Source organism: Triticum aestivum, chromosome 3A, assembly GCF_018294505.1.
Source record: "Triticum aestivum cultivar Chinese Spring chromosome 3A, IWGSC CS RefSeq v2.1, whole genome shotgun sequence".
Taxonomy (NCBI): Eukaryota; Viridiplantae; Streptophyta; class Magnoliopsida; order Poales; family Poaceae; genus Triticum; species Triticum aestivum.
Genome location: NC_057800.1, coordinates 550,109,905 through 550,134,849, shown reverse-complemented (window position 1 = coordinate 550,134,849; position 24,945 = coordinate 550,109,905). Strand labels below are relative to the sequence as shown.

The window sequence follows — 24,945 nt, the reverse complement described above, 5'->3', positions numbered from 1 at the left end:
TCTTCGCTTTCTCCATCCTCTTCACCATCAGAAGTCCACTCGCCACTGTCGCCGCCGCTCGCCTCGCCTTCCAAGTCTTGCCCTTGCTCTCCATTGGGCATCGAGTACATTTCAATGAGGGCCTGAAAAAATAACAATCAAAAGACATTCAGTCGACCGCAAACGGGACATCACATGGAGAGTCGGAAAGTTACTTACAGAAACATACCTGCTCCGGCTGACGCGAGTTGTCGAATGGAGTCACCCTCCTGGATCCCCGAGGGTTGTCTTTGTTGCCAGTGATTCCTCTCAACCAGCTCTCCAAGGTATCCTCACTGACCTCCTCCGGGTGGATCCGAGTGGTATCTTCGAGCCCAGAATACATCCACATCGGATGATCGCGCGCCTGAAGGGGTTGGATGCGTCGACCGAGAAAGACCTCCAGCAGATCCATCCCGGTCACTCCGTCGCGGACGAGCTGGACGACCCGTTCGACCAGCTCCTTGACCTGCGCCTTCTCTTCTGGAACTATCTTCAGGGGAGCAGGCTTCTCCACTCGAGCCAAGGAGAAAGGAGGAAGCCCAGTCGACTGGCCAGGGGTCGGCTGATCCTTGCAGTAAAACCAAGTCGACTGCCAGCCCCGGACCGAGTCAGGAAGGATCATCGCTGGGAAAGTACTTTTGCTCCTCATCTGGATCCCCAGACCACCGCACATCTGGATCACCCGAGTCCTCTCGTCACTCGACTTGGTCTTTTTGACCGACTGGGAACGGCAAGTGAAGATATGTTTGAAGAGCCCCCAGTGCGGTCGACAGCCCAAGAAGTTTTCGCACATAGACACGAAAGCGGCCAGATAGACTATGGTATTCGGAGTAAAATGGTGGAGCTGAGCCCCAAAGAAGTTCAAAAAACCCCGGAAGAAAGGGTGGGGAGGCAGCGAGAACCCACGATCTATGTGAGTTGCTAAGAGGACGCACTCACCCTCTCTGGGCTGCGGCTCAGTTTCGTCTCCCGGGAGCCGAGCCGACTTGTGGGGGATAAATCCCCCTTCCACCAGGTCGTCGAGGTCGTCCTGCGTGATTGCCGAGCGGATCCAGTCGCCCTGGATCCAGCCCGCCGGCAGGCCGGACCTCGACGAGGATCCGCCCCGGTTGGTCCGCTTGCCCTTCGCCTTCGCGGTTGCCTTCTTCGCGCGTTCCAGCGCCGCCGTCTTGTCCTTCCCCATGGTGGCAGTTCGAGCTCGAGCGGAGATCCGGCGACGAGACGGGAGCAAGGGTGGCGGAGAAATCGGGAGAAAACAGAGAGAGAATGGTGGCGTGCGGAACAGAGCCCCGGCCCAACGCCTTATATGAGGCTGCTTCCGAGTGGCTGACTGGTAGGCCCGGACGGCCCTGCCAAATCCCGTGGCGATCGCGCGCGCGATACGTGGCGAAAAAGGTGGCGCGGGGATCGAGGCGGCTCCGCGCTATCCCATCCGTTTACTGCGGCCTCTCCCGTCCCGCGCGCTTCCCGAAATTTGGATCCCACGAAATCCGCGGGCAGCAGAACAACTCGTCGGACCGAAGATCTCCTCCGCACCGTCACTCAGAACTCTTCAAGTATAAGAACTCACTCGACAAAACCTAAGAATGGATCAAGGCGACTGGAAAGAAAGTTGTTGTCATCACTCTGGTCCATTGATCCGAAACAAGGTATGCTCACGACATGAAAAATGAGTCGGAGATGTGCTCAAACCCTTTCCCACTAAAACCTCGATCCATTCGGGGGCTAATGATGAAGCTATGTACCTAGGGTAGGGTCATGGACCTGTCCAAACTGACCTACCCAAGGACACCTCCAGAAGAAATCACATTTCAATCGACTTGGCGGTGTTTCACTCGACGGACTCGAAGACACTCGACCAAGAAGCAACCACTCGACCAAGATCCAACCACCCGACGGCCAGGAGACCTAAAGTCACTCCGCACGCTAACGGTCGGTCATTAAGTAGCTTTTATGGTCATCATAGCACTTTATTAGGGGTGTTACCAGTAACGCCCAACCTTAATATACTTAAAACCCTGCATAACTGAGGGCCGGAGGGGTCTGGCGGACTCTATATAAGCCACCCCCTTCCTCAGTGTAAAGGGTTCGCACCCCTGTAATTCATACTCTCATAATCCAGTCGACCGCCTCTGGGCTCCGAGACGTAGGGCTATTACTTCCTCCGAGAAGGGCCTGAACTCGTAAACCTTGCGTTCTTACAACTTCTCCATAGCTAAGATCTTGCCTCTCCATAGTTACCCCCTACATCACTGTCAGACTTAGAAGCACGACAGGTAGCTCCCCTAGTTTGCGCGTGTTATAAATTTTGTGATCCCATGCTAGTCGAGGTTGTAGCCTCCCCACTTAGAGTTTCGCTTAACGGGTGTCGTGGGTGATTCCAGACACTGGTAAGTTAAGCTGGTGTGTGCGAGTCAGGTGTGTTTTCAATTAAAAGACCGTAAGCGGAATTAGTCCCGATGGACTAAAGGAACCTGTTACTCGTGGGTAAAGAGTACACCCTCTGCAGAGATTGTATCTATTCGAATAGCCGTGTCCATGGTTAAGGACTACAGTCTGGGATGGGTCAAGTGTCGGTCTTCGGAGGAAAACTTCTAAACCATAATATTGATCATGACATGTGACGAATGATGATTGTGATTATTATTATTATGGATTAACCATTTATATTGTTGTCGAATTGTTGAGTATCCCTGGGATGGTTCTACCTCCTGAATACTCATTGTGATTATTATTATATAAGCCCTTTATGTGGTGTCGTCCAGATGCCCGACTATGACATGCTTGTTATTTATTTTCCCTATAAGCCATATATGTGGCGTCGCTCAGACACCCGACTGTGGCATGTTGATTATTTATTTTCCTTATAAGCCCTTTGGGTGGCGTCGCTTCGACACCCGACTGTGGTACACATGTTATTTATTTTTCTTAGAAGCCCTTTATGTGGCGTCGCTCAGACGCCTGACTAAGGCATGCTTTATATTATTATCCTTTCGAGGCATCGTTTCAGACACCCGATCGGTTTATTTTATCTTCATTCTCAGATCGCTTATTCCTGTTTAATACGAATGACCTGCTTACGTGCATCATGGATTTTTTTTGGGACTGACTAAGTGATCGTGGATTATTTCAGTGCATGAGTAGCACCTGCTATGTTATACCTGTTTTCATGATGTTTGCGAGTACATTCAAAGTACTCACTGGCTTGTCCCTGACTATTGTCTTGGCCAAATTTCTTGCTTAGAGAGGAGCTCAACGACGACAGTCCCGGAACCTAGGCAATGGAGATAGCAGCCGTGCAAAGATAGGAGTTATCCAGGTCAGCTGTTCCTGTGGGAAATGGAGTCCCATAGACGCTGATGATCCGCAAACCGTTTCCGCCGTCACCCATTAGAAAACTTTTGTTGTACTCATAGATGAGAATGGTCTTGTACTGCATATTTTATATTTTGCTTGGAATTTCTGTATCAAGATTGTGTCTCATCAGCTAACAGTAATCCTGGGGCTAGTGAGCACAAGGACAATTGACTGGGAAATTTATATCCTGGAAAACCGGTCCTGACACATGTTCCTATAGCCGTTCACTTAGCAAGTAACACAAGTACTAAGACTCATTATGGCAAAAAACCAACTATAGGCATGTCTTCCTTTAGGAGACTTTTTTTAATCAATAGGCTTCTAAAATAAAATTTTAGACAGCGGTGCGAGAATAAGCCGGGTAGGGGCAAATTATTTTGCAAGCCACCCACAAGTCCCCCAAAAATGGCCCTAAAGGAAGTCGATAGAGATGATTTTGCGCCCAAATACAGACGAGAGCCTGCACAAACGGACAATTGGAGCGATTTAGACTGCCCCTTGGAGATAACCCTCCTATGTGTAGTTTATCTCAACAAAAGGCAAACCAATCCCACATGCAACGCTTAGCGGGGCGACCCATCTCAGTGTCTCATTCAACAGGGAGTGTTCCTAATTTTCTATGCGGGTTCTTTTGGTTTGCAGTTGTTTGAACATATTAAAAGAACACCGGTAAACAAAATTTAGAACCCCAAACATTTTTTAAAAAGGTGAAAAATCTTAAAAATAGTATGACCATTTTTAAATGTGAACAATTTCTATTATGTACAAGTTTACGTTTTTTATAAAAAATGAACAATTTTTTTAAAACATGATTTTTGAAAGAAAATATAAAAAAATAAAAACGAACATGAAATAAATTTAGAAAATAAAAACCAAAAAGAAAAAAAACTAGAAAGTAAAAAAACTTCTAGAACCTTCCTTTTTGTAGAAGACCTTCTAGAACCTTCCCAAAACCGGAAAAAGAACCTTCGCAAAATCAGGAATCAGGTCTTGGAACACTAATGGGCCGGCCCGGAAATTTGTCGAGATGCCCCTAGGGCCCACCTTATGGATACAAATCATCAGCAATTCCAGGCCGGCAAGACCGGATATTAGCCCATAAAAAGGACGGGCAGACTATTCCAAATCTCGACGCGGGAAAAGTCTAACAGAAGAGGGAAGGAAAGGAAAGCGCCCCCCAAAAATTTCCCGCGTTCCGTAGGTAGGAGCTCCGCCCCGGATCTAGCCGTCGACGAGCGATGGCCTCGACGAGGGATCTCGCCATAGCGTCCATCTCGGCCGCCGCAGGCGCCGTAGCTGCCGCGGCCGCACTCCTGTACTCCTACTCGGCAACCAATTCCAAGCCCCAGAGCCCGCCCCCGCCCCCGCCGTGCACCGAGCCACTCCCCGTCAACGGCTGCGCCGCCAGGCATCCGCCAGCGCAGGACCCCTTCAAAACCACCAAGAGGGAAGGGTTAGTCCCCTTTGCCGGGCCCTCTTTCACCGCCCCTCGCCGCCTCGCGTATCTTGGTTGCCGCTCTTGTTAAGCTTGGGAGGATTTGTGCCCCCGTTTTTATTTTTTGGGGTTCTTGTTGCAGGTTCATCTCATGGGACGACTACTTCATGGCGATTGCGTTCCTTTCAGCCGAGCGTTCAAAGGATCCTAATCGGCAGGTGAGGCACATCTCTGTTGACGCCTGTCGAAATATCCTAAATATGTGTTTGCGCTCAATCTGTTCGTAGAAATTCCTCAATGAAACCGGTAGTCTGCTGCTGCGTGAGATAATGGGAAAGCCATGTCCGAACGTGGCCGACCAGCTGTCTCTAGCCACTGCAACGAATAATTCATTTGCCATTAGGCAATTGGCTTTGTTTTCCCTTCCAAACCAGAGTTGACGCCAAACTCATGCCGGTGAACTGCAAGCTGGAAGCGACGGTGATGTGGTAGTGGAGCTGAAAGAGGAGACATAACTGGAGTGCTTAGGGAGTTAGGGTCGTGAGGTGGAGCCGCCACGGGACTTTGGAGTTAGAGCTGGGTCGCAACCGCGCGTGTGCTGGTGTGCGTGTGTGCGTGTGTGTGTGTGGGGGGGGGGGGGGGGCTTGATCAATATCTGTGCAACTTTGGCCGACTGCATTCTAGGCTGACTCAATGAAAAGTTGATCAGCCTTTCAAAATTAAAACTATTATAGTGATTTCGAGCTTTTCACACAAAGCAGCAATATCAGGGATCACTGACAGTCCTGTTGATTGTATTGAAAGTTTGTTTGACATCATTTATTCAGTGAATGTGGCATAAAAATAAATCTCAACATAAGGTAGCAAGTAGCAACTCATGTAAGATTTTTCATTTTTTGTTCACTTTTATTTGTCAAACATTATGATTTTTCTACCTAAAATCCATTTTATGCAGGTTGGCGCTTGCTTGGTTAGCCAAGAGGGCATTATCCTAGGTAAGGATGGAGGCTAAGCTGCTTTATGATATGTAACTTGATTTATCCAGAACTTTAATTGATGACTGCAGTAATGATAAGCAAAGTACAAGGATTGTTGTGATAGGCCAAGTGCCATAGTTTGTCATCTTTTGATAATATAGTTCAACTGTTTTTACCAACAGGTATTGGCTACAATGGATTCCCAAGAGGCTGTTCGGATGATAAGCTTCCTTGGGCAAAGGTAATTATCTTTGAAGCTTTAATTAGAAGGGCTGTAAGTTGAGGTCCATTCACTAATAAGAACTAGTGAAGCTCTATTGATGCTAGTGTAAATTTAAGTTTCTCATGTGGTGTTCATTTTTTTATCCAATTAAATAGATTTGACACGTTTGCTGGAATTCGATTATTTCACATATTAATTTCTTTGTATTACTTTTCTACTGCAGAAATCTGCAAGAGGGGATCCATTGGAGACAAAATATCCGTAAGTTATGAATTTCTTCAGTAAAATGGTTGCTGCTTTCAGTTTTGGGAAATAACGCATGTAAGTACATTCATCACAAAACAAGCTCATGTAAGCACATCTAATTAGCAGAAAAGAATTGCAACTTTAATAAAGTTCGAATTTACTAAATAACTGGGTGTTTTTCAGAAAACCCACCAGATAACCCTTTCTGTTCTGTGCTATATTGTGAAAGAAACTCTGATTACCTTAATTTTGTGTAAGCAATAGTTGATCTTACAAGCAATATAGCTGCACTGCTGGTTAGCAATTGTCTGGCTCGCTACTTGCAAAACTGTCAATCCTTCATATCTTGCCACTTCACTATGTTGTCATCCATTTTTTTTGGAGAATGTAAATTTTATTGCCTGATTTACATTGTTATAAACAGAAAAGAGGTCTGTTGTCTAATATTTCTGCGAGATATTGTAGCAATTCTAACATTGCTATGAAATTATGATCTCTATGAATTTGCTAAATGTATCGACAAAGAGCTAGCTATGGACAGGGGTGCGTGGAAGCTTGCTATCCATGTGCCAGAGCCATGAGTTGGTTGCGAGATCTTATGGGTTTCACCTCTAGCCTACCCCAACTTGTTTGGGACTAAAGGCTTTGTTGTTGTTGTTGTTGTTGTTGTATGAATTTGCTAAATGCTATGGTATGATGCATTGTCCTCCACAAAATTTCTTATAGCAGCTAGATGTTCAAATCTAACCCTTTTTTACTTCTTGGCAGCTATGTTGTTCATGCTGAAGTTAATGCTATTTTAAATACAAACCATGCTTCAGCGGCTGGACAGGTTTGCTATTTCGTTCTCCTTCTCCATTCTTTAATTAGTCATCAACGAATGCCTTATTGTTCCCCTTCTACTGCAGAAGTTATACGTCACCATGTTCCCCTGTAATGAGTGTGCTAAGATTATCATCCAGGTTAGTACCTAAAGTAAATGAACATGTTTTTTTGTCATTTTGGAGTCAGTATTTCACTCAAACATTGATGAAATGCATTCAAACCTCACATTTTCTTCGTTACAAGTTTCTCTATATTTCTAAACACGGATTCTATAAATGTGCACCTAAGTTTGTACTCCCTCCGATCCAAAATAAGTGTCGCAGTTTTGAATAAAGGTTAGTTCAAAGGATTTTCATAGGATCTTTGAAGGATTAGAATCCTTAGGAATTTTTCCTACGTTGGTCGTTTGATTCATAGGATCCTGTAGGATTTTTTCCTAAGGATTCATTTGTACTACATTTCGTAGGAATTCTAACATCCACTCCAACCTCTTGGAAGAATTCCTTTGTTTTTCCCGTGACACAATGAAACAAACTCAAATCCTATAGGGATCCAATGGACATGCCATTCCAATCCTATGTTTTCCCTATTCCTGTGTTTTTGCAATCCTATGAATCAAAGAGGCCCTTATTATGGATCGGAGGGAGTACTACATAATATTTTCACGTTTAATCTGACCATTCTGGTAGGACCGTAAGTGGTCGGACCCTTCCCTGGACCCTGCGCAAGCGGGAGCTACGTGCACTGGGCTGCCCTTTTTAATCAAACCATTCTGGTTCACTACAAACATTGCCATTTAAAATCTATAACTCTAATTTGTGCAAAGACTCTACATTTGACAATGATTTACTGGTCTGACGTTTCAGTCAGCAGTTTTCATGTTACACTATTTCCCTTAAATATACAGAAAACAATTACCATGCAAATTCTGAAATATGAAATTACTGTTTGTACCTTTCACTTGGTAATTATCCCCCCTTTAATCAACAAAAATAACTACTCACACTATTTTTATGTGGAAGTAGCTTCTACCTGTGCTCACGTAAAAGGAAAATAATCTACCCAGTTCTAACCATTGTGCTGTTTTTTGTTGCAGTCAGGTGTATCTGAAGTCATCTATTTTGTAGAGAAAAGGATTGACAACTCAGATCATGTTTATGTTGCTTCTCACAACTTATTATCAATGGCTGGTGTGAAGGTACTGACATTTGATCATTTCTCATATAAGCACTGTTTTGGCATGGGTTACATTCTTATGCATCATCTCTCACAGGTCAGGAAGCATCAGCCACAAATGGCACAAATACCAATCAACTTTCAGGGTCCAAGGGTCTAATCAATGAACTGTGCGCCCTTAGGTAATGCAAATGTGCACCAATGCCTTAACAATTATGTCAGTCATTCAAAGGCTGTCATGTATTGTAATCATGCCTTAACAGTTATATACTCCCCCGGGGGCCTAGCTGTTGTAATATTGTAGTCAGTTGAATTACTAGGTTGAGAAAAGCACCCGTAACTAGTTGCATCCTCTTGCGAAATTTGTATGTGCTCAGTATCATGAACCATTCTTCTGTAAACTGTGGTTGCACCCATGATTTAACTCTCACTACGGTCGATTCTCGTTGTACTCCCTCTGTTCCAAAATAAGTGTCTCAACTTTATACTAACTTTAGTACAAAGTTGTACTAGAGTTGAGATACTTAGGCCATGTTTGGTTCATAAGTCCTAGGACTTTTTTTAGTCTCAACTTATAAGTCTCAAGTCCCTAAAAAGTCCCTACCTGTTTGGTTCCTGGGACTTAACATGAACCAAAAGACCATATTATAACTATAAGTCCCTTCTTGAGAGTCTTATTTCATAAGTCCCAAATGCCCACGTTTGGTTTAGATGGGACTTATAGAGACTTTTTTAAGTCCCTAAACCAATAAGTTTCTGGAAGCAAACACCCTCTTATTTTAGGACAGAGGGAGTAGTAAATTGTGATAGGTCCTCCTATACCTGTGTGATATTCCCTCCGTAACGAAACAAGTGACGCGTCGGGAGACAGACTTTTGTACACAAAGTCAACTTTGCTGTTACACCCCCTATCGTTCAAATTAGACGTGCACATGTCTTTCTTCCCCGCAGCTCCTTCTCCAGCGCGCTACATCTTCGTCGCAGCTCCTTCTCCAGCGCGCTCCATATTCTCCTCATCCTGCGCTCCAGGCGCCTGAGGCTGTGCTCGCGATCCAGCGACTAGCCCGTGCTCGCCGTCCACCAGCTCGCCCTCCAGGCTCAAGCCGCGCTCCTTCGCCACATCAGCAGGCACCTGCAGTTCCAGCGACCGGGCAGCACCTGCAGTTCCAGCGTCCTGCATTTGCACCTCCACCACAAGTCAGATTGCTGCACATTCAGTTCGCCGGCAAGAGGAGGATGATGATGCCTGATTTGAACTTTAGTCATCCACAAGAGGAGGAGGATTTTTGAAAAGGATGATGTACCTGAAGATCCAGAAGAAGGATGATCCACAAGAGGAAGTTAATGATCGAGTAGAGGAAGATGATCCACAAGACGAAGCGCAGATACAATGTCTAATGTAACTTTACTCCACTGCAAACTGAAACTGAAACAACCGACAAAATTCAGTTTTAAAATTGAAACTGAAACTTGCTGTATACTTGGATCATGTGTTACTCCAGGTTTTAAACTTGCTGTATACTTGGAGTATACAACAATATTGCGTATACTTGGAGTACTTGAAACTGAAACAATATTCAGACAAAAGGAGTGCTCCAGGTTTTAAAATCAGTTTTCACATGATTTAGTAACTGTATACTTGGAGTAGTTTGCAACTTGCTGAACTTAAAATTCAGGTTTTGAAGCTTGCTGTATACTGAAACCTGCAAGTATGAATCATGTGAAACTTGCTGAAACAAATTTAGTCAGTACACGAATCATGAAAAATTTAGTGAGTGTTTAGTCAGTGTATGAATCATGACAAATTTAGTCAGTGTTTAAACTTGCTTAAACATGATTAAATAAACTTTCAGTTTACATGCTTAAACTTGACAGTGTAAATTTTAAACTTGACCGGAAACAAACTGAAACTGAATAAAAATGTTGTACTCCTTATGCTGAAACTGAAACTTGACAGTGTAAATTTTAAACTTAACAGTTTACTCCTAATTTAAACTGAAACTTGACAGTGTTGGGCTGTGCCCTCAGCGGAACCCCATTTGTACTATTTGTTGTGAGACCTGGGTGTGGCGTGCGTGTTCTGTTGTGGTACTCTGTGGCATTGGTGGTTTGCTTTATTTATAAAACGGGGCTAGAGCCTTTTTCGGTAAACTTGACAGTGTAAATTTTAAACTTGACAGTTTACTCCTAACTGAAACTGAAACTTGACAGTTTACTCCTAACCGAAACTGAAACTTGACAGTGTAAATTTTAAACTTAACAGTTTACACCTAATTAAAACTGAAACTTCTGAGTGTAAATTTTAAACTTGACAGTTTACTCCTAACTGAAACTGAAACTTGTCAGTGTAAACTTTAAATTTGACAGTTTACTCGTAACTGAAACTGAAACTTGACAGTGTAAACAAACTGTAAACTGTAAATTCGGTGAAAATCAGGAAACAAACAAATTTTCAATATTTAGAACATGGAAAATGCATTTACTCCAACATTTTTTAATATTTTCAATTATTTGCACTTTTGCATTATTTTCATTATTGCAAAAAGCTATGTTACTACATGCCTCTCTTTCTTCATTTATTACTTGCCACATCATCTATTTTGTCTAGATATGTGTGATGTTACCACCTATGTTACTCCCACTGTGGGTAGTCCTATCCACAGTGGGAGTAACATAGGTGGTAACATCACACTTATTTAGGCAAAATAGATGATGTGACATGTAATTAATGAAGAAAGAGAGGCATGTGGTAACATAGCTAGTTACTGTAACATCACACATATTAAGAAAGAGATGAGTCTATAACCTAATAAATGAAGTGATGCATGACACAACACATATATTACTATCCATTGTGGAGGTAGTAACATAGAGTAGTAACACACGCATGTTACTACTCTAAGTTACTCCCCACTGTGAGTAGTCTTACGAGTAGGTACATGTCTTGCTCTCATCACCCCCCTGAATTTCAAGGTGGGACCTCCTCCCCTCTAATCAAAAGCTGCCAACTAATCCCTTATATTAAATTTCGTAACTATTTTCTAGGTTTTTTTTTCGAGACAAAACTATTTTCTAGGTGTAGCAAAGCTCGGCTGAATATAGGACCAAAACAACCCAATAGGTTGAATAATACATGGCCTGGCCCATTTACTATAGGTGCCGTGTGTGGGCCTGTCACACGGGCAGGCACGGTGCCGTGCCTGGCACGTTTAATCCAGGCCGGGCCGTGCCGGGCTATCTGACACGGGATCCTATTTGGTGCGTACACCTGGGCCGGTCAAACTACTCATTTTCGGTTTTGGAAACCAGTTTTTTTCTTGTTTTTTCATTCATTTTTCTCCTTTTATTTTTTTCCTTTCTCTTTTAATTTTTACATTTTATCCTTTATCCTTTTTTCTTTCCAAATTCATGAATATTTTTTGACATCCGGAAACATTTTTCAAATCGCTGAAAATTTCTTGAAAGTCAAACATTTTCAAGTCGGCGAACATTTTTTAAATAAAAAAAATATGTTCATTGACTTCAAAAAATGTTCACCAAATTAAAAACAGTTCATTATTTTTTTCAAAATTTTCAGCATATCAAAATTTGTTCATCAAATTAAGAAAATATTCATGGAATTTAATTTTTTCACCAAATGCAAAAAATATTCATGAAGAGTTCAAATTTTATTCTTAAAAAATATTCCTTTTTTTGGAAACTATGAACATATTTATGAATCATTTAACATTTCTTAGAATTAGTGAACATTTTTTGAAATTCTAAACTTCTTTTGAAATCCCGAATTTCTATAAAGAAGCAAAAAAGTTAAACGAAAAATATAAAACAGGGGAGCCCCGCCCCGCACCTGGGTTGACCCAAGATCGCGCGCTTCTTTCCCAGCGCGCAGGTCGCGGTATAGGAGGTCCCCTGTCTGATCAGGTTTGACCCCAAGGGCCGGGATTTCTGTTTGGACGTGCGACGGTGCGAAGCGGAAAAACCACCACGCACCCCGCCGTTATGCCCGCCCGCCTGCCGCCGCCGCTCCGCCCGTCCTCCGCGCCGCCGGCTCCCACCGTCACGCGCACGCTGCACGCGATCAACACCTGCACCTCCTCCACCGCGCTCGCGCCCCTCCGCGGCGCCATCCTCCGCGAACCCGCTCTCCTACGCTCCACCACCGTCGTCTCCGCCTTCTTCCTCGCCTGCGGCCGCCTCCGCCACCTCGCCCCCGCGCTCTCCCTCTTCGCCTCCCTCTCCCGCCCCCACGTCTTCCTGTTCAACTCCATCCTCCGCTCCCTCCACCCTGCGCCCGGCTGCTCCCCGCTCCCGCTCTTCCGCCGCTTCCTCTGCCTCGGCGGCCGCCCCAACCGCTACACCTTCCCGCTTCTCCTCACCTCCCTTTCCTCCCTCCGCGACCTGAGGGCCGTGCATTCTCGGGTGGCCAAGTCCGGCTTCTCGCGCGACCTCCACGTCCGCAACGCCCTCCTCGCGCGTTACGCCGCCTGCGACCCATGCCTGGCCCACGCCGAGCAGCTGTTCGACGAAATGGCCCAACCGGACGTTGTCGCGTGGACCACCATGATCACCTCATACAAGAATCGCGGCCGCAGCTTCAACGCCCTCGCCACATTCCGGCGGATGCTGTCTGCTTCTGTTGCCCCCAACCGTGTCACCATGGTCGCCGCGCTTGGCGCATGTGCGGCCCATGGTGCCATCGAAACTGGAGCTTGGATCCATGAGTACGTGCAGAAGCAGGGATGGGAGCTGGACGTTATATTAGGCACTGCACTCGTTGATATGTATGGGAAGTGTGGACATGTCGTCGACGGGGTTCGTGTATTCTCTGAAATGGCCGAGAGGAATGTCTATACCTGGAACTCTATCATTGGAGCGCTTGCTCTTGCACAGGATGGCACAATGGCACTTCAGTGGTTCTATAGGATGGAGGCTGATGGTGTCCGGCCAGATGCAGTGACGCTCATCTCTGTTCTTTGTGCATGTGCCCATGCCGGGTTTGTTGACATTGGGAGGAAAATATTTAACCTGATCATACAAGGAAAGTACGGGTTTCGACCTGGAATCAAGCACTTCGGGTGCATGGTTGATATTCTTAGTCGCTCTGGACACCTGGATGATGCTTTTAGTGTCGTTGAGACAATGTCACAGCCAAATGCAGTCATCTGGGGCTTACTGTTGCGGGGTTGTAAGGCTCATGGTGACTCACGATTGAGTGAGCATGTGATGACAAGGTTGGTGGAGTTAGAGCCTGAGAATGCTTCACATTATGTGCTGTTATCAAATTTATATGCCGAGACAGGGAGGTGGCAGGAGGCTGAGGAGATCTTGCAGTGGATGAAGAAGAAAGGATTGAGGAAGGATGCAGGCTGGAGCCTTAGGATGTTAGGAGACAGGCCGTTGTCACCGAAATTTGGCAGCACGAAGCCAATGTTTCCGATCCAAGGATCTTTTGTGCGGTAACACAGGCCAAAGAAACGTATTACTGATGAATTATATGTGTTTCATGAGGAACATTGGAGGGTGGATTGATGTGCATGTAGAGAAGCAAGAACTTGCTTATCACTCCAAGTTGTGAGGATGAGAAATTGAGACCATGGACATCGATTTGGGAGCAGGAATTTGAGAAACATGCGTCTGGGATTCCTAAATCATGGTTGAATTGGTGCCAATGAGACTGGAATTGCTTGGGGCACACATGCTTGGTTCGATGTGAAAAGGTTTGTTAAGGCTACAGCTTTGTTAGTTACTGCTGATAGTTGTGCATATAGTCATCCATAATAAATGTTAATATTTGGGGAAAGAAGAAAAGCTTTTAACTCTTATTTCACAAATCCTTTAGTTCTGAGTTTTCTCGGAAACACGCCTCCTGCAGGTTATGGTCCTTGCACGAAAAAAGAAGCAGCACGACCTTTGAGCTGTCGATCTGAATCGTGCAATGGACTTTTGTTGCTCATTTGTAAAAACAATACATTTGCATCCTTGGCTCCATTGTAATATTGAGGTTTACAAGGCTGCTCGTCACTCTAACAAAAATGAGCATTGTTGTAACTTACTGCCATTATTAGTTATAGAGTTTTGCTTCTTTGAACAAAGGCATTTCTAATTGACTATCTCTTCAGTCAAACTAATAAAACTTTGACTAGCAATACCATTTTAAATGCTTAGACTGAAAACCTGAAAAATCGTATCTGCATATTTGTCTTAAAAAGGTTTCCAATTTATTATTATTTTCTTGGTTTTATACATATTGTGGAAATTAGTGGTCAAAGTTACATCTTGAAGACCATGTAGATTTCCGAAATGTTACTTATTCTGAACTGGAGTGCTAGTAAAATAGATTTGGTGCAGGAGACACAATTTCCTAATTAAGGGCTTCTGCAATTTGTGACGGGATGCATCTTGAGATTAATATTTTAATACTGCCATAAAAGCTAACTATGTGCATCCTCAGTAGCATAAGTCATCCATGACGCAGCCTGTGAAAAATACAAATGAATACGACAACACAAGTTGGTTGGTACCGCTCTGGACAAGAACATATCTCATTTTCTTAGCTCTGAGTGGCCTATAGAGATTTGAGGGACCAGCTGGAAAACTGTTACTTGATGGTGACCCAGTTACTCTATTATTGCTAGGTAAAGATGTGTCTAATCCTTGGAAACACCACCATTCATGTTTCGGCGTGCTTTCAAAGTGGATGCATATCTAAAATGTTGTCTTCCCTGGATTTTTCTGTCTTTGCTCGTTTGGTTCCAGTGTGACTCATAAAAGTAGATATGTTGCCAGTATAAAGCTGCACAGAGCTTACAAAAGGATGAAGCCCTGAAGGTACATAACAAAACATGGCTCCGCTGACTCCCAGACTTGTGGTGCCCATAGATGTGAAGAAGAAGCCATGGGAGCAGAAGGTTTGTCTCCATAACCGCTGGCATCCGGATATCCCTCCTGTTGCTGATGTAACTGAAGGGGAATTATTCCGTGTTGAGATGGTCGATTGGACTGGAGGACGGGTTAGAGATGATGACTCTGCAGATGATATCAAATTTCTGGACCTCACAATTGTAAGTATGCAATTTTTTTATGGAAGAGATGTTGTTTTATGTGCACTTCATTGTAGTATTTCTCATCAAAAGCAAGTCTTGTGCCAAACTGAATATGTGTTTTCTACAGACTCATTATCTCAGTGGCCCCCTTAGAATAGTCGATGCTGAAGGGGTTCCAGCTTCACCTGGTGATCTTCTTGCCGTAGAGATCTGCAACCTCGGTCCGCTCCCTGGTGACGAGTGGGGTTATACTGGAATATTCGAAAAGGATAATGGAGGCGGGTTCTTAACCGAGCACTTCCCAAGTGCAAGAAAAGCCATTTGGTATTTTGAAGGAATTTATGCATACTCCCCTCAGATACCAGGTAAAAGTTCTTGTGTGAATGAAGCGTTTCAGCTTTAGATCGTTCAGTAGTTCCATTTCTGCATACCAGGTGTCCGGTTTCCGGGATTAACTCATCCTGGTATAGTGGGAACTGCACCATCAGTTGAACTTCTTAATATATGGAACGACAGGGAAAGAAAATTGATCGAGACAGGTCACGAGTCTCTGAAACTGTGCGAAGTTCTACATCAGAGACCCCTTGCTAGCTTACCAACTTCTGACAACTGCTTACTTGGAAAGGTACGGTGTGCTGCCTCATGAATGGTTCACTTTAACTGCAGTACTTATAATTAGTAGTTTATCTTCTTATGTGGCTCAGAATTCCAGTACAACTGTTTTACACGCAGATATTAATCTAGGAGATATAAGCTATTTGTGTTAAAGAACAGGGGCCTCCTTCCTTCCTTCCTTCCTTTCATTAATGAAATCGGCATTAATTTTACAATGTGAAGGACCTCAGGGGCAGACAGATTTATCTGCGCTTCATTGAAGTTTAAGGTGTCCAGGCACCACTTGGAAAATAACATAATGTTTTATACTCGTAAACGTTTTTGTCGGACGGTGAACAGAGATGACCACAGCACATAGCTCAAAAATAGTCAACTTTATCACCTGGAAACTGAATCATCATTGGCATGCCATTTGATCCCTCAAGGCGATCCTTATTTGTTCACCTCACTTCTTCACCAGAAAAATGCAGCGATCTATCAGCTGAGATTGCGTATTGTTGCATAGAAGTTTCCATCACTGCATCGAGTTTGTCCATGCAGCATGCTCCTCAGCACCCCTTTAAACACATATCATTCCTTAGCTTCCATAAACTCCATAATACAGCCAAGTTACATGAGACAATCTCTAATAAACTTTAAATAGGTGGCAGGCCAGGTCTGTCTAACAACCACACAGTCAAAGAACAAGTCGGAAAAAGTTCATAACTGATGTCATTGACCTGACGCATGTTGTTAGCCATGAGCCAGAAGGAAATGTTGATTCATGTAGGTACTGTAAGCTTCCATACAACAGCAGGAGTGTATATAGGAATGATCTTGCCAAGAATATCGCCACCACATAGGTAGACCGAACATATTATACTCCCAAAATATAAATTACCAGCCAGGAAAAAAAAATCAGATTCATTGGTCAGGTTCGTAAAACTCGCAATCTGAAATCTCAAGTCCTGTGTTCATCGATACTTTGTTTAAATGTCCCTCCGTTCCTAAATATAAGTCTTTTTAGAGATTCCAATGCGGACTACATATGGAGCAAAATGAGTGAATCTACACTCTAAAATATGTCTATATACATCCGTATGCAAACCTTATTGAAATCTCTAAAAAGACTTACATTTAGGAACGGAGGGAGTATATGGTTAAATAGATATGTTGACAATGCATGCAATGTTTGCAGATTCAAGAAGGGACTGCTGAATGGCAAAAAATTGCAAATGAAGCAGCAAGAACTATTCCTGGAAGAGAGAATGGGGGGAATTGTGACATAAAGAATCTAAGCAGAGGTTCCAAAGTTTATCTACCAGTATTTGTTGACGGAGCAAATCTGAGTACTGGTGATATGCACTTCTCCCAAGGTGATGGTGAAGTCTCATTTTGCGGAGCAATAGAAATGAGTGGATTCCTTGAGCTAAAGTAATTGCCTTTGTCCTTGTCTACACTTTTCAATACTTGTTACATTTAGTAGCTTTTATTTAAACGCATCTGGTATCTCATGGTTGTTTGCTGGACCTCTTACTCCAAGAGTCGACCAAAAGAACCAGTCACAACAGCCCAGATCCATTATGTGAGAGAACCTCCCATCATTAGGTTTCACCATTCTTTATCAAGAAACTAGACCGGCACAGTAGCAGGAAGCATCTCCATAGCTGCTTGTTTGAAACTTGTCAGATTCAGATGGGCAGAGATAAACAGATGGAGATAGAAGCATAGAAGATGTATTCATTGGATCAAGCTGTATTACGCTACGCCTACGCCACAAGGCCTACAGGCTCACCACACTGGTTTAGTGCGTCGTGTCTTCATGGCATTTTTAGGCTGATGCTTCTGTGGCATAGTGCATTACTCGTGTGATCAGACTCCTCCGCTAGAGCATTGCTTATTTCTAACCACACTGGCAATTCATATCGTACCTAATAAATTGCAACTCGCAGTTCAACAATTTTGCAGGAGTTGCTGAATTTGCTGGTTAGATAACAAAATCTGTCCATGCGATTTTACTTCTCGTGCGGTGCTTCTGAAATTCCACTAATTTCACCTTCACATTTTGTGCAGGTGTGAGATCATAAGAGGTGGGATGAAGGAATACTTGACTCCTGTTGGTCCTACACCACTTCATGTGAATCCTATCTTTGAGATAGGTCCGGTGGAGCCACGTTTCTCAGAATGGTTAGTCTTTGAAGGCATCAGTGTTGATGAGTCGGGGAAACAGCATTTCCTTGATGCATCAGTTGCGTACAAGCGTGCAGTCCTCAATGCCATTGAGTATCTTTCCAGATTTGGGTACTCCAAGGAGCAGGTAGGCAGTATGTTTACTGTCATCCTGCAAGTATCATGTTAGAAGAACATTATCTTAAAAAGTTACAGTATTAACATTGGGTTATATGCAGGTCTATCTTTTACTGTCATGCTGTCCATGTGAGGGTAGGATATCTGGAATAGTAGACGCCCCTAATGCAGTGGCGACACTTGCGATCCCTACAGCAATATTCGACCAGGTATCCTGCAATAGCCCCAACAAACTGTTTTCTGGACATTTTAAAGGATGTGCATTTTATTTATTGATGTGCTTTTTTTCATGTTCTTAATAAGAACAGAGCGACAAGGTTGTGATTGATGCCTTTGGTGTTGATCTTGTATCTAGCTTAAGACATTTGATTGGAGAAACCAAAAAGTGGTTCCCATTGACAACTACTAGCAGACATATGTGTGTACGTTTTATATATCACATCAGATCAATATCGATACTGCTAGGTTTAAACCAAAAGCATTGTAAATATGTGCCTAGTTACTCCCTGAAAATGTGAGTCTTATCAGTAATAGGCAGATGTAGGGGTAGTATATAGGTATATAGACTATCCATGTTTCTTTCTCCACTTGCTTAAATTGTCTTAGTTAACTTGGTTGCACTTGTTTGGTGGTTTGCATCATAAAGTTATTTCTTATAAACCAATCTGGATTAGATCAGACAGTCACAGTTAAGGTCAAGTAGAGGTAGATCATTATATCTGTACGCAAATACTACTTCCAGAGGTTTGCAAAGTAACGCACACAGACAAATTGAATTTTCATTGTGGACATATCGAATCTGTCTACTTGTGATTAATCTTGGCCAGTTTCTGGTTATTTTCTTGGTAAATTGTAGCTAACCCTTCTATAGGTCCACCCTTATTCAGTTTATTTTTAAAGGGGCTTCTAGTTATAATGGGCAGATTGTGACTCATGAGTATCCCCTTCATTCTTAGGCATTTTGAATATTATGGCTATTTTAATTTTGAACTCCAGTGCATGACATTTCAATTATTTAACATAGGATATAAAGCCAAAACGCCTGGGGCATGGACCAAAATTGAGAAGACTTCCAGATGTTCTGAGATGAAGGTGCAGTGGACACCTGCTGCAACACAAGGCCAAAGATCATGTTTAGAATATCTAATAATAAATCTGAATAATCATCTTTGGTATTCTCACAACCATCTATGTAATGTGCAACATGGAATGTGGACCCGTAGTTGTAATATGGGGTTTCTTGTTTCCTGATGCTTGATAATTTAGAAGACACCTATATGCATATTTTCTATATTGCTGCAAAGTTTTTATATGTAGGTCATGGAGACATTTTGCTTATTATTACTATTGAAATTGAAATTGTGCCACGCTTCCAATAAATTGCTGCTCTTCTAGCCCTTAGGAAATGTGTTGTGAACTTGAAATGTGCAAAATGGCAAGTGTACATGGGGAATTTTTTTTTCCCAGTCAACATGTGAGAAGTTACATTACAATCACGGCGTCCCACTCTCTTATTTGTCTTCTGTATCTGTATGCAACTTATAGTAGGTTGAGACAAGTTTAGAGTTATATTATTTCAGAATTGAGAGCAACCACAAGGAGTTAGAAGTTCTGTCTGAAGTTGGGAGCGGGAAGTTGTGGCCCTATCCTTATTTCTTTTAACTAAAGGAATCATATTGTAAAAATATAGTAAAAATGAGTGATGTAACATTAACATAGTACCATAGTACAATCAATTAAGTCAACAACAGACAGACATGCATGTAATGTAATAATTGTGATTCCTGAAAGAAGAGGAGTACCTGAATATTGTTCAGGGGTATGTATGTAGTATGACGATGCTCCGCTGGAGATGAATACTGTCGCTCCCTCTTAACAGAACCAGAGAGAAGAAAACATACATAGAGTATGTAATGTAGGCACGTCAACAAAGAAAGGTGAGATGGATGGATACCCAACAAGGCCGGTCTATTGTGCATTCGGCCAAGAATGACGTTTCCAACTTAGCATTACAAACGCACGCCACTTGACTTGACTCCACATAAGAAATGACACGACAGATCCATAGTTGCATCATGTAATGTAACTACTAGCACAATCTAATAAGTACCGGACGACGAGCCAGCCAACAGCAATTAAAAGTAGCTAGGAATTGTCACACAGGACACAACAAACAAACAGGTACTAGTACACAACATATTATTTTAGTAGACAGATCGACTAGTAGCAGCAGCAGCAGTGTATGTATGCTAGCTGAATCTGAATGCCATGGACGGACGGACGGACGGACCGATCGACGCCATAATCCGTCGACCGATCGATCAAACGGTTGGCGGTCACTTGTTGGGCGGGCCGTACTTGGGGCAGGCGGGGCTGAAGTGCTTGGAGAGCACCCTGGAGTTGAGCAGCTCGATGATGGGGCCGAAGGAGACGCAGCGGGGCGCCTTGTACTGGTTGATGGAGGCGCCCCGGGAGATGGCGTAGTCCATCACCTCCTCGAAGGTGCCGCCCCGCACCACCCGGATCTCCAGCGGCCCGATGGCGTCGCCGTTCCGCCCCTGCCGGTACACCGAGTTGAGCGCCTCCTCCATCTCCAGGCAGCACCGCTCGAACACCGCCGCCTCCGGCCACAGCGCCTCGCGGCACCCCTTGAGCATCAGCTCCCAGTACACCACGTAGTGCCCCGGGATGGTCGTCGCGTCCGCCTCGCTCGTGTACTCCACGATGCTCGCCCCGTAGGGCGCCAGCAGCCTCGCCGCCCGCTCCACCGCCGCCTGCAGCTCCGCCTCGTCCGTCTTGTCCGAGTCGATGCTGAGCAGCACGTTCTTGCGCCGCACGAACCTGAACTGCGGCGCCGCGTTGTGGAACCCGGTCACCTGCAGGATGTCCCCCACGCGGTACCGGCACAGCCCGGCGTACGTGGTGATCACCAGCTCGTACTCCTTCCCCACCTCCGCGTCGGCCAGGTCCACGAGCCGCGGCGGCGGGTCGTCCCTGGACACCGCCGGCGCCGGCGCCTCCGGGTCGTGCGGCATCAGCTCGAAGTAGCCCATGTTGGGCATGATGGTGTAGGAGACCTCGGACGGGTCGCACATGGGGCGGAGGTTGAGCCCGAAGTAGCACTCGGAGGAGGCGTACATGGTGCACGCCATGGGGAGCCCCCCGCTGTAGAACTTGAGCGTGGGGATGTACTGCGCCATGGCCCCCGTCACGATCACGTCCAGGTACCTGGTGTTGGGCCACATCCTGGTGATGATCCCCTCCCAGTTGTCCTTGCCGCACTCCGCCGCCACGAACGCGGCGAGGTCCGGGTTGGGCTCCAGGACCTCGGCCACGGCGGCGCGGATGGACGGCTCCGCCACCTTGGCGCTGAGCGTGCCGGTCTCGATGTCGCGGGCCAGCTCCTTCCAGTGGAGCTGCAGGAAGCGGATGGCCCGGAGCAGGCCGGACGCGAAGACGGCGCCGACGCGGAGCACCTCGGTGCGCACCAGCAGGCCGCACAGCATCTGCGAGTACATGGACTGGAAGGAGTCGGTGCAGAGGATGGCCGCCGTGGGGCTGGTGTACACCTGGTACGCGTCGAACGGGCGGTACTTGAAGTGGTCGCTCTTGTAGTAGCTGGTCAGCACCGGCCTCGCCGGCAGCCCGCCGGGCGTCTTGGTCTCCGACTTGATGAAGAGGAAGTAGAGCCCCTTGCCCTTGTCCAGCCCCGGGACGAACCTGCATGCATGCCACGTTCTCGTCCAATCAGTCACTCATGCATGCCATGCTTCCTTCCTCCATCATGTTTTTTTTTTGCATTAATTTTATTTTACCCCAATTTTTTTGATCTACTTCATCCGTTCGAATTACTTGTCGCAAGTATGGATATATCTAGATGTATTTTAGTTCTAGATACACTCATTTCTGCGACGAGTAATTTGGAACGGAGGGAGTAGCTAGAAAGTGTTTTGTACCACCCCAATTTGAATTTGATGCACGCCTAGCTAGCTAGCTAGCCAGCTAGTGCTAATCATTGATCCGGAAAGGATCCTCATCATATTCATATATGCACCGGCGTAACGATCGATCGATCGGTTGATGTTAACACGACCCATATACATATGAAGAAATGGAGCATTTGACCAAGTGATCAATACACACAGTGCGCAGTTGTTGCACCGTTCTTTTCGCCGCGCATAAATATACAACAATGTTTGTATTGGAACGGTGCACACGGAAGCAAACGGATTTGTTTTTGCGCATGCAGTCTGCGCGCATATCTCTCTCTGTGTTTACATGTATATATGCGCAAGTTGGTTGGGTCCTGTCCGCTCTCCGAATGCGCTGCAGTGGCCTATTCTGGCGGGACATGGAAGATATGGCACTTGTCGCCTTGCCACTCCAACGGCCCGGCCCGGCCGGTTACGTGCGTGCGCACGCAGGCATCATGCGATGGACTTTGAAACGCCACAATGTTATGTTATTCTAGGAAGGAAGCTAGCCTAGCCGGCCCGGCCGTTAGAGGCTTACAAATAGTGGAGGCCAGGGGGAGGGGAGGAATCTTGGCGCCTAAAAAGTAGAGGGATCGCCCAAGGCATCACTGGCGTCTAAGATACAAACACATTATTTTAGGCCCGGTGTGGATGCATGATTAGTTAGCGAGCGAGCGACCTCGACCCAGCAGGCAGCAGTTGCCGCGTTTCCTAGCCAAGCCCCGGGTGAGGTCAGGAGGGAAGCAGGCCACAAACGCATGACTGCTGGCTACCTCCATCATGTCTCTTCTGTTCCGTTCCGTTATTTTTAGCATGCGTAACAGACCATTTCATGATTGATTGCCATACGTATGTATGTAGCTAGCTTGCCAGGAGCTTAACTGAACCCCAGCCCAGCCGTGTATACAGACTTATTACTAGGTGATGTGGTAATTGTGATAATATATATAGGATTTGATTAGCATCTCTAGTAAGTCTTAATTTGGATATGCAGATCGAGCGGTCGATCGAACGGACATTAATATTAATCCAGTCGTCGGTGCAATCAACCAAATTAAGGTGAGGAAGAAGACAAATTAAAGCAAGAATAAGTAAGTAGATGACAGTAAGAAGAAGAGAGGAAGAGAGCACGCACAGGTTCATGACGGGCATGAGGAGGCTGTAGAGCATCTGCCTCCTGTCCAGCTCATCCTCGATCGTCGGCATTAGCTTCCTCTCCCCGGCTGACGTCCCCGAGCTGCATTAATTAAGTAAAACGTCAATTTACCGCCCACTACGATATGAAACAGCCAGCCAGCCAGCCCACTCATTCATTCACCCAGCAAAGAGAAATTAAATGAGGAGTAGTCAGTGCTGGCTGGCTGGCTGGCTGGCTGGCTGGAGCACGCAAAGGGCAAGGAGGAGGGGGAGGTGCCTGGTCAAGAACTCGGAGATGGGGTGGGAGGAGATGATGTTGGAGCGGTCGCCGTTGGCGATGCGCTCGATCTCCGGCCGCAGGTCCTCGTAGGTCACCACGGGGACGCGGGCCTTGAAGGACTCGCGGTCGGTGCACCCCTCCATGCCGTGCCGGCGGAGGTACTCGGCGCCGTTGTTCCGCGCCAGGATCGCCGCCAGCACCCTCTGCTGCTCGTCGTCGAACCCCTTGGTCAGCTGCTCGATCAGCTCCAGCTTCTCCGCGTCCCGCTCGCACGCCGCCACCCCCAGCGCCGTCTTCACCCGACCCCCCACCGCCGCCCCCGCCGCGTCCGCCGTCGCCGGAGCCATGGCGCGCAGAGCTAGCGAGCAAGGAAGGAAGGGAGTCGCCCGAGCTCTGTTGCTGCTGCTGGGCGGGTCGGTGGGTGTTTCTTGCCGGCTTGTTGCTCTGGCTGGAAGGTTTGGTTCGCGGAGTGTGTGTGAGGAGGCGGTTGGTTACGGGAGGCTGGAAGGGTTTATATAGGGGAGCCGGCGCACCGGAGAAGGGGATGAAGCCATGCAGACGTCGCGGGAGGCAGGCGTGGCCCACGCGGAGGTCCCTGGCCGAGCCCGGCGGGGGCACGTGGGGCCGCGCGGTCGGCCACGTCGGACGGCGGCGGGGCCCCCGACGCGACTCGCGGCCGGCGAGACCGGCAGGGGCCATTGCCGCTCACGACTCAGGCGCTGGAAGACACCAAACCCTGGCTAAGCTCGGCTTGGATGGTTCCGCTTGTCGCCATGGTCTCGCTAGCTTTGGATTACCGGCTGGCTCATGCATTTACCCGACCGTTCCGATTAAACTAACGCGGCGATAGGATAGAAAAATGCGGCAGGGGTTTTGCTGCCCGGGCATAGGTGTCGACGCGCCATGGATCGGTCCGATCCGATGAGAACGAGTTGAGCTAAGAGCGGGTGAGCAGAGACCGAAAGGAGAGACGGGCGGTTTCTTGTCTTTGGGTGGGCCGATCGAGCCATTTGGGGGTGCAACGGACGGTCTTTACGAGTTTCCACGCGAATATTGACGTTTTCCAGCATCTTGATCTATTCTTTTTGAGAATTTCCAGCATCTTAATCTATCTCTTGCGTTTCGCATATTTCCTGTCTTTCTGTCTTTCTTTGCTAGAGAGGAAATCTGTTCCTAGACTTTTCAGTCTTGATGAGGACGTGGCGCCGCACTTCTTAGATTGACTCCGTACCGTGGAGATATCTAAGGGGTTGTTTGGATACCGGGCGTTAGCCATGGGAATATACAAAACTAGCTTTTAGCAGATTTTTTGCAAAACCCGTTTTAATACCATTTTTATGAATAACAGGT

The 24,945-nt window shown here is 45.9% G+C and overlaps 3 protein-coding genes across 7 annotated transcripts; 2 read left to right on the top strand and 1 right to left on the bottom strand.

The window, feature by feature from the left end:
- Nucleotides 1–4,497: 4,497 nt before the first annotated feature.
- LOC123062161 (deoxycytidylate deaminase) lies at nt 4,498–8,700 on the top strand. The gene is made up of 9 exons (XM_044485530.1): nt 4,498–4,831; nt 4,956–5,031; nt 5,769–5,808; nt 5,973–6,031; nt 6,237–6,274; nt 7,028–7,091; nt 7,168–7,221; nt 8,181–8,282; nt 8,358–8,700. Exons 1-9 carry the CDS (start codon nt 4,617–4,619, stop codon nt 8,418–8,420), a joined length of 711 nt encoding a protein of 236 aa, XP_044341465.1. The 5' UTR covers nt 4,498–4,616; the 3' UTR covers nt 8,421–8,700.
- A 3,500-nt stretch (nt 8,701–12,200) lies between these two features.
- On the top strand, nt 12,201–19,584 carry LOC123062160 (formamidase). Of its 5 annotated transcripts, XM_044485528.1 has the most exons (9): nt 13,766–13,977; nt 14,712–14,895; nt 15,017–15,321; nt 15,431–15,668; nt 15,738–15,928; nt 17,096–17,331; nt 17,971–18,214; nt 18,306–18,413; nt 19,229–19,584. In XM_044485528.1, the coding sequence occupies exons 3-9, from the start codon at nt 15,103–15,105 to the stop codon at nt 19,292–19,294; spliced, it is 1,302 nt and encodes a 433-aa protein (XP_044341463.1). In that variant the 5' UTR covers nt 13,766–13,977; nt 14,712–14,895; nt 15,017–15,102; the 3' UTR covers nt 19,295–19,584. The 5 variants fall into 5 exon arrangements, 3 of the variants coding, with proteins under 3 accessions (XP_044341464.1, XP_044341462.1, XP_044341463.1); XM_044485529.1 differs by lacking the exon at nt 14,712–14,895 and having other exon boundaries at nt 13,708–13,977; nt 15,047–15,321; XM_044485527.1 differs by lacking the exon at nt 14,712–14,895 and having other exon boundaries at nt 13,751–13,977; nt 14,896–15,321.
- A 558-nt stretch (nt 19,585–20,142) lies between these two features.
- Nucleotides 20,143–24,065, bottom strand: LOC123062159 (probable indole-3-acetic acid-amido synthetase GH3.2). Its single transcript, XM_044485526.1, has 3 exons — nt 23,593–24,065; nt 23,314–23,415; nt 20,143–21,924 (listed from the first exon to the last, which is right to left on the bottom strand). The coding sequence occupies exons 1-3, from the start codon at nt 23,940–23,942 to the stop codon at nt 20,541–20,543; spliced, it is 1,836 nt and encodes a 611-aa protein (XP_044341461.1). The 5' UTR covers nt 23,943–24,065; the 3' UTR covers nt 20,143–20,540.
- Nucleotides 24,066–24,945: the final 880 nt, after the last annotated feature.